Source organism: Pelmatolapia mariae, linkage group LG22, assembly GCF_036321145.2.
Source record: "Pelmatolapia mariae isolate MD_Pm_ZW linkage group LG22, Pm_UMD_F_2, whole genome shotgun sequence".
Lineage (NCBI taxonomy): Eukaryota > Metazoa > Chordata > Actinopteri > Cichliformes > Cichlidae > Pelmatolapia > Pelmatolapia mariae.
The window spans coordinates 14,580,096-14,594,332 of record NC_086245.2 but is presented as its reverse complement, the minus strand read 5'-3'; the positions used below and the strand labels follow the sequence as shown (position 1 = coordinate 14,594,332).

Here is a 14,237-nt window from a genome sequence, read left to right as displayed (position 1 = left end):
CTGTCTGCACAGTCATCCCTTTGCTCCTCATATTAACAGACTTTGTGTGTGTGTGTGTGTGTGTGTGTGTGTGTGTGTGTGTGTGTGTGTGTGTAAACTAATGTTGCAATGGCACACAAATGGAAACGAAAAACAATTATTTATAAACCCTGTGCCTATAGGCACAAATAAATCTATATAAAGGCTATATGTCACAAATAAATCTATGCTCTGAGCTAAGATTTCAGATAAGATAAGATAATCCTTTATTAGTCCCACATGTGGGAAATTTTTGGTCATGGCAGAAAGTACAAGAGCAGTAAAAAAAAGAGAAAAACAATTTCATGCTTAAAATGGAAGTTCATTTCTAAATAATGCTTACATATTTTTCACCTGTAGTTCTTTTTTTTGTACCTTTAGATGGTCTATTTTTGAAGATATCGACTGTGGAAATATGCCTTTTCTTGAATTTAATGGAACCACACAACTATATATATGGATAGCTACCTGCTTAGTCCAAAAATCCTTGTTGTGAGATCAATTTCCAAGAGACTTTTTTAAAGTTTACCCTAAAACAAAAACTCAAGCAACTTTCAGCTTAAACAATGGCTCTTTTGGTTGTCCTTTCACCAACAGGAATCTCCCACCTAGGGTGAGAGTGGAATATTCCACCAGTGATTCTCCTAAAGTAGGAATTTTTAAAACCTGGACCAGGTGTAGGAGTCTGTCTGGGTCTGTAATTTATAAACAAACAAGCTTCCCTTTGGTTAACACGCCTTTGTCATGTTACCTGTTTGTCTGTGTGTACGGAGAGATGACAGACAAAGGATTACTCTTATGAAAGTCAAAGGTTTGGACTCATCTACCCATTCATACAAACATAAATAAATAACTAGTAGAAACTGGAGTATCATTGTGAGTGAGGGATGGTGTACTGAGGCAGACTCTTCTTGAACCTCCATTAATCAGTTTTCTGAGGTTCTCCACTCCTGTGCAGTCATCTTCAACCAGACACCTCAAAACACAATGAGGTCATAATTCCAGTGCAATAACTTTATAAGCTAAAGTTTTTATGGGAAGATTTTACACTGGGAGAACAAAAAGGTGTTTGCAAAATAGCAGAACACACAATTAACTCAGTATTTTTAAAAAGAAACAAACCTCTTTCTAGAGAGGCATTCCTGTTATTTGTGATTGATCCTGTCACGTGTTGCTTTTCTAATTTTGATTTAAATTTGGTAAATATTGTGGGGTTTCTGTTAACATTCACAATAGAACATAGAAAACCTTTTTTAAAATTTTGAATTGATGCCAGCAACACATCTTCTCAAAAAAGTTTGGACAGGGCAACAAAAGGCTGAAAAAGTAAGACTAAAGTTAACTAAACTATACCCAGTTGTCAGTAACACCGGGTATACGCAGAGCATCTGAGAGAGGCAGTTTCTCAGAAGTACAGATGGGCAGAGGTTCACCAGTCTGCACTAAACTGCACCTACAAGTTAGAATAATGTTCCCCAGTGTAAAACTGTAAAGACATAATAGCACGAAAAGATTCTCAGAATTTGGACAAAGTCTCTGTGTGTGCAAGGCTGAAAATCAGTTTAGGATATCCATAATATTCAGGCCATCGGGCGGTATTGCATTAACAAACAGGCATGTATGTGAACTCATTTCACCGCGCCATCTACAAATACAGGTTATAGCTCTATCGTGCATAGAAGAAGCCAAATATGAACGTGATCCAGAAACGCTTCTCTTTGTCTTCTCTGAGCCACAGATCATTTAAACTAGACTGAGGCAAACTGGTCTGTTCTGTGGTCAGAAGAGTTGAAATTTTGGATTCCTTTTTGGAAAATATGGACAGACTAAAGTGAAGAGGGCCCATCGGCCTTGTTATCAGCTGCATTTCTGATTGTATAAACTTCATACTGCATCTATTATAACAGCATAGCTTTATAGTAGAAGCCTGCAGTCCAGACCTTTCACCTTTTACCAACTGAAAATATCTGACACACCATGAAACAACAAGTACAACGAAGAAGATCCAGGAGAGTCGAGCATCTAGACCAGGGGTGGGCAATCTCAGTCCACGAGGGCCAGTGTCCTGCAGGTTTTAGATCTCACCTTGGGTCAACACACCTGAATCACATGATTAGTTCGTTACCAGGCCTCTGGAGAACTTCAGGACATGTTGAGGAGCTAATTTAGCCATTTAAATCAGCTGTGTTGGTTCGAGGACACATCTAAAACCTGCAGGGACACCGGCCCTGGTGGACTGAGATTGCCCACCCCTGATCTAGACTCCTACATCAATCAATCAGTTCCCAGATGTTTAAAGACTGTAGTTAAAAGAAGAGAGGATGCTACAAAGAGGTAAAAAAGATATTTTTGAGATATCTCGCTGCCATAAATTCAAAACTACCTCATGTTTTCTTAAAAGGTAAATTTTCTTATTTTAAACATTTGATATGTTTTCTGGTGAATAATGACATTAGCAAAACATTCTGTTTGTATTTACATTTACACAGCTTCCCAACTTGTTTAGAAGTTGTGGTTTTTAAGGTCAAATACAAAAATAATAAAAGCGTCACGGAGATCTTCCCTTTCGGAGATGAAGCAAAACAATTTGCATCCAGGAAGCGTTCCTTCCCCCAAAACATTCAAAGCCTTGTTGTTGTCAGTTTCACGCAGGAACTATTTTCTTTCCGTCTACATCTGCTAACAGCTGGCTAACAAAAGAGCTCAGCAAGGGGGAAGACCATTAATTTTTACATCCTGTGTATATAGTTTGCAGGTGTAGTTTGGTAGGGGGAAACTAATTGCTACAACAAACAGATCAAAATAAGCTCGCTGATATTTTTTTTCTTAGTAACCAGGTCACATTCAAATTGATTTTTCAGCAACGCAACGCAACATTACCAAAATTGGGCAACTCAATAAACAAGTTTTATTTTGGGGTGAACTGTCCCTTTAAATGTAGCACCCATTGCTTTGTGCCAAGCTGAATATTCTAATGTCTGCTGGTATTGCTTCCATAGTTTGGAGTGACTCATCTGTCACTACACATGCCACCTTTGCTCATGACTCGGGTGCATAGTGCACCAGTGCAGTCATAAACTGGACTGGTGAGGGTGGAGCAGCAGCATTCTGTAATGAACAGATAACTGATGAATCTTCCTTTAGTCATGCAAACTGTCTGAAGGCGATGATCAGCCCAAAAATAAATAAATAAATAAATAAAATAATGCTGATGGACAGAAAACAGACCAAAACATCACACCACGCTTTGGGAAATAAAACGGCAAGATCAACATTTTTATTTTAAACTCGACCATAATCTCACAAATTATTGGCTTCTTGTTTAAAACACACACACACACAAAATGCAAATTTCCACTTGAAATGATTCGACTTCACAAAGGCAGGTCAAATATTACTGGGATGTGTCTTTTTTTTTTTGTTTGTTTTTAACCTCCTTCGTTCTCCATGATTCACGAAAAGCACAATCCAGCATTTAGAAACTTCAATTCTTATTTGACCCAAACAGAATCAGTATGAACGGTGTACATGTCACACAGCTTTATACAAGGTCGTCCAAAATAAGTCAGGCAGTGTTCGTGAAACCAACCCAACAGCTGGATTTTGATCTCACAACAGTTAAAAAGATTAAACAAAAAAAAAGTAAATTCTTCACAGCTACACTAACATTTTGAAAATTTAGTGAAATGATATCTGCAACAAGAGGAAAGTAAAAAAGGCTTAAAATGGTACACGTAGAGGAGGAATGCACGGGATGGTACATTCAAAGCTTTAGCGATTAAGGCAAAAGAAAGATGAAGCTACCGTCGACCGCGGAACCGCGTAGAGGAAAAATCATGACATCATCATTTCAAACATTAGTAACCTCCAGAGGCTGTAAACTCTCCTCTTGGATACACAGGGCCATGTTTGAGAACTTTTCAGTAAGGTTTTCCTGGTTTAATAAAACTTAAAATAAATAACAAGAAAATAAAGAAATCTTTAAAACAACATCAACATTTGCTTTTTTGCAATGAGACAAATGGCTAAGAATCCAATCTTACCTAATAGTTTCTGCTTTATTAAGCATTTCTGTTTGAATAATTTCATATAGATTACAAGACAGTGTGGCTGATACCTGCTACAGCTCATAGGTTTGACCAAAAGAAGGACAAAAAATTAAAAAGGATCATTTTAATTTAAACTCATTATCAAATAACTTTTAATCATCAAGCACATTCCGAGCTGGATTTATAACCACCTTGCAAATATAAACCCATGACATGCTTTCTTTTACCTGTTAGCTGCTACAAGTGACTGGGTGACAAATTAAAGGAAAAAACCCCAAATAAAGTGCAGAAACAAATGTTTTCACAGATGTGCGCTATTGCTATGTCCAGAGGTACTCGGATACTTTTTTAAACCAGGAATTTTCCGTTTTTTGTTTTAAATCCCATCCACACGAGCATCGTTTAAAAACATCATGACACAGTAGCTCACAGATGAGCGTGAAATGACACGCTGACCTTGAGCAGAAATTAAGTGCAGACCCTTTAAAGGATTGTTGTATAATCTGCTAACAACAACATCCCCACAGGTGGAAATGCAAATACAAACATATGGAAATGTTGGCTAATAACCAGCCTGAGCAAATAATAACATGGAGCACAAAAAGTAATTAAAAACAAAACAAAACAGGTGATAAGGGTGCAACACCTTTGAATTTGCAAGAAAAAAAATGTTTTCCATGTCCACATGAAATCACTGAAAATTTACCCGGAAGGTTTTTTAAAACCTGTTTTCAGGGAGCTGACACGCCTTTTGTATGTGGACAAAAGACTAAAACCTGCAGAAAAAGCTCAGCTTGGACTGTGAGAAGAAACATGAGTACTCAGGGAGAACATGTAAACCCAGCCAGATGATGGAATCAAACCCAGGACCTAGTGGTTTTGAGTCTACTGGTCCCATCACCCTTTGTATGGGTCTTGTCTTTAATTTGTCACCCATCTTTGCATTAAGTTAGCTGCTAATGTTGGTGCAGGCAGTGAGAATGGGCCAAAGTTAACAACACTGGTTAAACGCAAGACTTTATAAGTCAAGTACAGCTGCAGATTCAGGTGATTTTTCACCTATAAATGTTTCTGTTTTCACATCTTCAAAATGCTTTTTACAAAAATATCCGTCACAGCAACTTCAAGCACACAATAGGGGGGGAAATATGTATATAAATAAGTTTAAAATGTTTGGCAAATAGCTCACTGTTATCAGATTTGTAATGATCTTACTGCATACATTTATCCAGTTAAATGAGATTTGGGGAAACAAACTGAAATCTGCCCATCTTACAATCACACTTGGTCAGTCATTTGTGGGACTTGGACAGCAGAGCAGTATCAGTGTAGGAGGTATGAGCGAGCACACTTAGCTCTGCATTTTTGTGTCAGTTTATGGCATAAATATGGAAAGCAAATCCCCGGAAAACATTTCTTTTCTTTAGGATGAAAGGCTTAATGAGAGACTGCATTGTTGTACAAAAGCTGTTTATAGTTCTTCTTCTCCTCCCTTTCATCTTCCTAACATTTATTTGGACTTTCATCCTGCCTCTAAGTTATTCCCCAGGCGTCCTTCTTACAGTAACAACAAAACAAAATAACACTACATCTGAAAGCTGAATGTAAACTGGAACAATCGGTCTATAAGAATCACTTCCAAATGCCGGCTTTAGTAAAAGATTATTAGTACTTTTGATTACTTGGATGACGGAAATAAAGGTATTGAAGAACATAAAAGTAGCACGATAAAAACAAGATGGACACGTTAGTCAGAAAAACAGAGGAGCTGCTGGATATCTAGCCTAGCTGATGGCAAAATGTTAAAAACATGTTTCTGTCGATATGAATGGTTTCTATGTTTTAAACAGCAATTACTACAGCAACTTTTCTTTTTGGTCACACCAGGATCGTTCATCAAGCCTGGCTGCTAACATCGAAGTTTACATCCTGATCAATCAGAGTTGCTTCCTTATCGCCTGCGTGCTCGATGGCCGGCGTCTCCGTGTTGTGCTCCATCTCCTCCTCTGCCAGCTCCGCTTCACTTTCCATCCTAACCGCAGGCGAACCGCTCAACGCTTTCGAGTGGTTGGGGAAGGTTTCGCTTCTCGATTTATTTTTGTTGACCGAACCTTTAGGGCGACCCCTTTTCCGCGGGACGTCGCCTTGGCTTTTTGCAGTACTTGGAGGACGGCCCCTTTTTCTCGCAGGTTCATCAATGGGGTTTTGCGGTGTGAATGGAGCGGCAGGCAGACTCTTGCGTAAATGAGCGCCTTTCTTAGACTCTGACTTGCGAGGCCGACCACGGGCTCTGCGAGGGAGGGGCAGAGATCCCTCTGGGGGATCCACACGAGGGTATTTCCTCGGTCTTCCCAGCGGCTTCCACACTTTTGGCTTTTTCTTCTCCTCAGGCGACGGCAGGGGGTACTTCCTCGGCCTCCCCCTTTTGTTTGGTGGCTTTTGTCGCGGTTGACCACGTTTTCTTCCACTCACGGGCAGGATGTGTACTTTCCGAGGCCGGCCCACTTTACCATGGACCTTATATGCTGGAGGTTTCTTGTTTAAAGACCCTTTAGGCCGGCCTCGCCCCCTCTTTACAGGCTGGGAGCCATCTGTGCCCAGTTTATTTTGTTCAATACTTTTTCTTGGCCTTCCCCTTCCTCTCTGAGGAGTATTTGAGATGCCATTCGACATATCTGCCGAGGTGTTATTCACCACCGCTTTCCTGAGTCGTCCTCTTCTCTCCGAGTTTAAGCTCTCATTTAGATCTAAGATCCCCACAATGCCAAGCTCGCTCTCCAGCCTTGATTTCTTATTAAGCGAGCCCTTCGGTCGACCTCTTTTCCTGGGCGTTACAGAGCTGCCTTCATCATCTTCCCCACTTGTTAAACTCTCTGACTTGCGCTTTACCGATCCTTTTGGACGTCCCCTTTTTGGCGTATCTGAGCCACCGTTCGGTAAGTCCTCAGCAGGAGCCTCCTCATCTGTTACAGACTTTCGTGGCCTGCCTCTTTTCTTAGGAGAATGCTCTGTCCTGTCTTCATCGCTGGCCTGACTCTTGGACCCTTTGGGCCGGCCTCGACCCCTGTGAATTTGGACCAAATTGTCAGCATGGTCGTCTCCTGAGCCCCGCTGCTCTGTCTGTTTTGTGCCAGAGAGCTTCGGACGCCCTCTTCCCCTCTGTGGTTGTGTGGACTCGCTGTTGGAAACGTTCAGCTTCTTGGAGCCTTGCGGCCTCCCTCTTCCCCTCTTCACTGGACTGTCTACACTGGCCTCCCTTTCATTGCTCACAGGATCTCCTTGTTCTTTAATTTCTTCTTCCATACTGCTGGCTTCAGCGTGGACTACTTCTGTTGGTGTGCACCTGCATATTTAACAAAGAAATTACAGTTATTATTTAATATTGTTTACATTTTACTCATTATTATTCATTACATAACTGGACGTAATAACATAATAATTACGTGTAGCTACGTGGAGTCCAGACAGACCACAGATTGTGTATGGAAGATGATAACCCCTACCACTATTTAATTTTTTAATTTTTCTAATCAATTTTTTGGAGGGATAAATCCATAGTAAATGTCTCAGTGGTGGAGTGACTTAAGTAGCTGAGGCCTTTCTGTGTGGAGTTTGCCTGTTCTCCCTGTACCTACATGGGTTCTCTCCAAGTACTCCAGCTTACTCCCACAGTCCAAGGACATGTTTGTTTGTCAGTTAGTGAAGCTAAATTGACAATAGGTGTTAATGGTTATGCCTATCGCTATGACAACCCTGTGTCCACTGTGAAGCCTGCATATAGGCTCCACCCCCATTATTCTGAACTGGATAAGCAGCAGATAAAATTGATGTATAGATGAAATTAATATTAAAAATTTGTGTCCCTGACAAGTGGGCATACCTTGAGCTCTTAAAATGCAGTTATAGATATAAATGTAAATAAATGCCTTTCTTGTCAATGACTGATAACCTCTCAAGCTGAAACACAGCTATTATGAGTTACTGGCTACTTTTACGATTACTTTCTTGTACTGACACATGTGACAAAAGCAATAAAAATGCTGACTCTGTTCATAAAACTGCACATTACTTACGTTTAATAAGTACTGGGCCTTTTTTTTTTTTTTTTTTTTTTTAAACTTACATCGTAGCTTCAAAACATTTCCCATCATCACCGAAAAGCATGATTATACTCATATAACTTATGATTACACAAAGAAATTTGGTCTGCATTGTAAGACAGCATATATGAACATTGATTATATTTTTATAATATCATTATGAAGCTAATAATGTAGTTTGCTTATTTTTTGTTATTTAACTCACACTGCTCTGACACTGGCTTCTTATGGGGATTTTCAAGTCCACCTTAAAAGCCCTCTATAACACCTATAGAGGGCAGTATTCAGTCATTTTCATGTTGAGTCAGGGGGACATGTTTTCATCAAAACTTTACATACTGTGATATATTAATACTGAAGACTGTTGAGGTCCTCTTTAATCATCATAATCATCAAATTACAGAGATCTTAGAGACCACCCAGATTTGCACATTTATACAGATTTAACACATTTACAGGGCAAAACTGGCCGATTCTGTTTGCCTCAGCTAACCATCAAAGTGCTTATCCCTGTTAAACAGCAGTTCCGATGCCTTTCAGTCAGGACTTTTCCCATTTTAATGAGAGCAGTCTAAGTGATGTGAGGTTGTCAGAGTCAGTCGTGTTTTTATTGGATCTTAATTCTCTACACCTGCAATGTATTAAGATTGGACGTATTTATCAACCATGGACAATAGGCTGAGCCTTTCAATGGTCGTTTTTACAGGAACAATTTATTTATGTATTTGCCCATGAGTAAGTTTGCTAATTGTGTTGGCTGAAACTAAAAGAAGCAGTCAAAGGGGAAAAAATAACAGGGCTGTCTTAACGGCATCCTCTTCCAGCTGCGAGCAAATGCACCTTCATCAGAGTGCGCCCAAATGCAGCGACTTGTTTACTCAAACAAGGACAGGCAGTAGCCTATGTTCAGAAAAAAACAAAAACATTTTATTTTAATATACGTCTGCACAAGCGGCACATCCCTTTGGTTACATCCTCAGGTTTACCTCTTTCATCTGGTTTAAAACCAAAGAAATCCCAAATTGGCAACTTACTTTTTTTTTTTTTGGCAACTAGTTATTCCATGTTTGGACTTCTTTGTTCTAAATGTGCAAATCAGTCTGTGCATGATTACACCGCCCATCAAGAAGTCACCTGTGTGAATATATCTCCTATAGGCATTTATTGGACTGATGAATGTTGGTTGGAAAAATTTTCATATCACCCAACCTTACAATGTATTACTAGATATGCTGATCAGAAATGACATGTTTAAGTCTACAAAACTTTCTTGGAGTTCCCCAAGGCTCCATTTTGGGTCCTCTCGCATTTACCATGTACTAACTCAAAAACACAAATAATATATAACCATGTAATTACTTAATTATATGTAACATTATGTAATAACTATATGACTGCATAGTTGATGGACATGGATTTAAATAATATGAGCAGAGAATGACATTCCTTTTAGTCTGAGTCTTAAATAACAACCACCACAAGACCACAGGCTGGAAGTCCTCAGAACTCCAACAAATTAATAGAAATACAAATAAGCAGCCTATCAATAAATGTGAGTTAAACCAGCTTGTGATAACGAGAAAAATTCTGAACAAAGGTGGCCTCTAACATCTCCTGCCATATCTTCTACTGGGCTTAGAATAAAAACAGCATAGTGGTTTACACATTCAGCCCACAAGACAAAGATCCGAATAAAGAAGAAACAGAAAGTGAAAAAGAAAAAAAAGTGCGCACCAAAGAGGTTTGGGGCTTCCAAGCAAGGAAATCACCAGGACTGTGATAAATGTTTTATTATCAAACAAACAAACAAGCAAACAAAAACACAGGAAGTAGCATAAACTAGGATTAACTAAAATGTTACATTTTAAAAAGGCTTGTCTATTTGCAACCCCTGAAAAATCCAGCTTAGACCATAAAAACTGTTTATAATAATGAAGCATTATAAACATGTAAAATAATCAACAAGATTAACAGGAATTAACTATTTCAAGGAAATAGCTTAAAAATACAGAAAAATGATTTAAAATGCTTTATATTTTTAATAACGAAAAAAGCTAACTAAAGTAATCATTACAGTGAATTTGAATAGATTCACTTAACTCGTGCATCAATTTAAAATGACTGAACGAGTCCCTCTGCAGGCGATTTAGCACTTTTAAGGTGGACTGACGGGGAAAATAGGATGCCATGCTCAGCGTCTTATTTAAGAGATGGGGTCTGCACGGCTACGTCTATTTTCTGGGTTACAACCTTGCAACGGCGGGAAAGTGTAGCCGTGGTCTGCTGGTGTTGAGGTGTCCCATTAATGACGTGCACAATTAATATCCCTGCATGCAAAAATCTGTTATTTTGTGCTTTAATGGTGCAATTTTTACAGATTAAAACTTGTGCAACTTATCGAAAAAAATCACACAGACCCCGTGCATTCTCAGCAATAACTACAGGGCAATACATTTAATTGCATTTAAGGGCCTTTAGCAGATGCTATGACTGTGGAGCAGACTGTTTTTCAGGTAATAGCCTGTTTCAAAATCGACGGTGCTGAAAAGAGTAGCTAACGCTGTGAAGCGCACAAAACAATGCCGTCAACGGGCTGCGTAACTCACCTTACATAAATATCCTGTATGATTTTAGTTTAATTTTTCATAAAATATTGATTCAGCAGACATACCGTAAAGTGAAAGTGCGCGTTTATTGTTGCTGTGATGGCTGTTCAAATTTCCGACCGCTTCCGGCCGTACGTGACATCCACGCGGCTCCGGAGGAAACTACAGCGGAGAATTTCAGTTCCGCCCCAGCAATTCCTAGGGTCCTCAGGGGGACCAGGATCCCACCTTTGATTTGATTTAGTTGTTACTGCAAGATATACATTATCTTAAAGTCTGTCTTTTATTTTACATTAATAAATGAGTAAAATCCATAGACAGTATAAAATGTTTATATTGTATCTTATCATGCACTTTATTTCATACATGGATAAATTACACAGACAGTAAAGAAGATATGTTTTATTTTAATTTTACTTTATATATGGATGAAGTACATAGACAGTAAAAATAAAGAATTTTTATTGTATGCTTGCCAAAATTTAAAATTGATGTAAAGATAGCAGCAGGGAATTTTTAACCACTGAAAACAATATTTTTATGTGTAAGTCAAAATTTTCGGTTATCTCAGAAAGTTGATTTTTTTTTTTTTACGTTATTTATTAACAAGTTATTAACCCACACTTCAGAGAAAATAACTGGAAATTTCAAGCTATTAAGTCAAATCTTTTAGCTTGAAATTATGACTTAGCTCTGCCTGGCTTTTGGTTTTTTCCCCTTGCATAAGGGAAGCCCTTTATCAATGTCTAGTGCAGGTTTATCTGTGGAAATATGAAAATCACCACAAAGGGATAAGCTGTGAAGATTTTGGCCAAATATGATGGAAACTAACATGAAGAAAAGAAAGTGAAACAGTGGAAATATTGAGAAACTACCTATAACCGGGTGAAGCTGGCAGAAGGTGATTCTCAGGAGGTTTTGTCTCTTTTGTTAGAGTCATATTTCAGTTTGGCACATTGGAAAATATAGTGTGAAGTGACACAGGAGGTGAGAGTGTCATAACTGACTGGCAACACAGCTGTCAGGTGTGCCTCAGAAGAGATATCCTGATCCACAGATGATTCCCTACTAAAACCCAGCAATGGTTACCAGGCAGGACAGCAGCTGAAATAAAACTGACCAGCCATCACTGACCCGCTGCAGAGCTGGTGATGCTGCAGGAAGCATCCCCAGGTTTACATTTGTGGTGCCAAAGACGAGCCAACTCTGACAGTGCTCAATCAATCAAGTCTTTATCTCAAACAAATAACAAGTGTTCATACATTAAACATGAAATCATTCAAAGTCATCATTTTCACGTGGAAAAAATAAAAATGTTGACATTTGCCGTTTGAAAAGGAGGCGGCGAAAACAAATGCTTATTAATTCCTAACCCATATTTTATCTCGGTTTTAATTATACAATCTAAAATATAATATATGCTATAAATAAATATGCCTAACACACAGATTCATGTTGTACTTAAATACATTATATATATAAATTCTACAATTATTTAACCACCATATTTCATATTTCCAGAAGTATTGCTTTTTATAATATCATTATACACAATTATTTTTTAATGCGTCACCACATAAATATTCAATACGCTATCTCATCCCTGTTGTTGAAATTTTAGTTTCACTGTTAGTTTAGCGTAGGTGGGAAGATTCAGAAAGTATTTCCATACAATAAAACCTCTACCCGTTTTTTGTGCAAACATTTGCACAAAAGCGCTCTCATTATATTGAGGTAAAATAAGCACATTTCTTGTCTTGTCAGTTGTCTAAACCCTATTTTTCACCCTTTCAAATTCTATTTTTTTAATTTGTTTGTACCAGTTAACCAAATTATTTTTCCCCGTAACTAAAGTATAAAGAAGGGCTACTCTATTCAACGCCTAGTTTTGCGTTTCATATTTTAGTTCTGTACATTTCATAAATATTCATAAGTGCTGTTTTCATTATCTTCATTAGTAAATGATGGGTACGAGTGTGTTGTCTTTTTTTAATTAAAGTATAAGAGTATTTCACCAGATGGATCCCGGCCTCAAATAGTGACTAACTCAGCTCTGCCCTCTAGAGGCTCATTTGCAAATTTTAGAAAATATTAGCTGGTAAAGGCGCACACAGGCATAAAAAATGTTAAAGAACGACTAAAATGCTTTCACATATTATAGTGTAAGACAAGTCACTTACTATTATTCATCGTGCCAAGTATTAAGCATGTGCGATGGATTTAATCAATGTAGCAAAATCTCTGCATCCAGCAACTCGAGTAAGAGGTTTAGAACAAAGTCCTTTATTTTTTGTGGCTCAAAATAAGATCAGTATAATAAAACACCTTTTCATTGGAGCTTAACGTTTGACAATTTATTCAACAACACAATGAGATCTAAGTGTTTTTAGTTTGCACAAAATATTTAATTTCTTAGAAACCCTTAAAAACACTTGGTACACACCAGGACTCGGTAGCTTTACAAGCTTCTTCAGCTAAAAGAATTAGTCTCACATTTTATCTTTTACTCTTTGCATTACTTTATGCACAGCTGTCTTAAGGTCCCAACACAATATTTGATTCAGGTTGAGGTCTGGACTGCAACACCTTGATTTTCTTTTTTAGCCATTCTGTAGATTTGCTCCAGTTCTTGGAAACATTATCATATTAAATGAACCAATTTCAGTCATTTTTTAGCTGTTTATAGACGATGTGAAGCCATCTGAGTGCACGGCCTACTCAGTGACTGCAACGTGCACATGTCCTGTTGCTGCAAAACAAGCCAAAATCACGACCCCTCCACCACTGTGCTTGACAGCTGGTATGAGGTGGTGAGTTGATATGCTGCGTATGGTTCTCTCCAATTATGGCTCTGTTCTTCATGGACAAACACCCCTACTTTGGTCTCATCTGGCCAAAGGACATTGCTCCAGAGGTCGGGTGGTTTGTTCAAGCCATGCTGCCATGTTCTTTTTAGAGAGAAGTCTCTTGAAACATTTCCAAACAAGTCTGTCCTTTTCCAAACGAACTGTTATGAACTTTAACATGCAGTGGCCTGTAGTCTTCAAAAGAAAACAAAAAATAAAACAAACACTTCACACAGAAACCCCAACACGCTACATTTCAAAGCATTGCTGTCTAACCTCGAGGTAAATTTGCTAAGATGCCCACTCCTGGAAAGAATAGGGCATGTTAACACTCACCTGCATGCTCCAGAACAATAAAACTGCTGCTCTTATAGAAGCACTCACGCATGTATGAAATAAAGAAAAGACTCCTCTTAAATGTACAAAGTTTTATTCAGAAGTAACAAAGTGGACTCTTTATGTACTTACAGAAGTTTCCACAAAAAGAATCAAGGCCCACAAAAGAAAGGCTGAACTGTGATTTGAGGAGGGTGTGACTCACTTTAGATAAACTTTGATCCCATGCAGGAAGAAGTGTTAGAGCTGAAGCAGAACAGATACCAGAACAGATAAATTACC

At 38.4% G+C, this 14,237-nt stretch overlaps 1 protein-coding gene across 1 annotated transcript; it reads right to left on the bottom strand.

The window, feature by feature from the left end:
- Positions 1-3,284: 3,284 nt before the first annotated feature.
- On the bottom strand, positions 3,285-10,936 carry LOC135932947 (serine/arginine repetitive matrix protein 2-like). Its single transcript, XM_065470729.1, has 2 exons — positions 10,839-10,936; positions 3,285-7,410 (listed from the first exon to the last, which is right to left on the bottom strand). Exon 2 carries the CDS (start codon positions 7,368-7,370, stop codon positions 5,964-5,966), a length of 1,407 nt encoding a protein of 468 aa, XP_065326801.1. The 5' UTR covers positions 7,371-7,410; positions 10,839-10,936; the 3' UTR covers positions 3,285-5,963.
- Between the last annotated feature and the right edge of the window lie 3,301 nt (positions 10,937-14,237).

Coding starts and splice junctions, on each gene's coding strand:
- LOC135932947 (XM_065470729.1), bottom strand. CDS start 7,370: ATGGAAGAAGAAATTAAAGAACAAGGAGATCCTGTGAGCAATGAAAGG.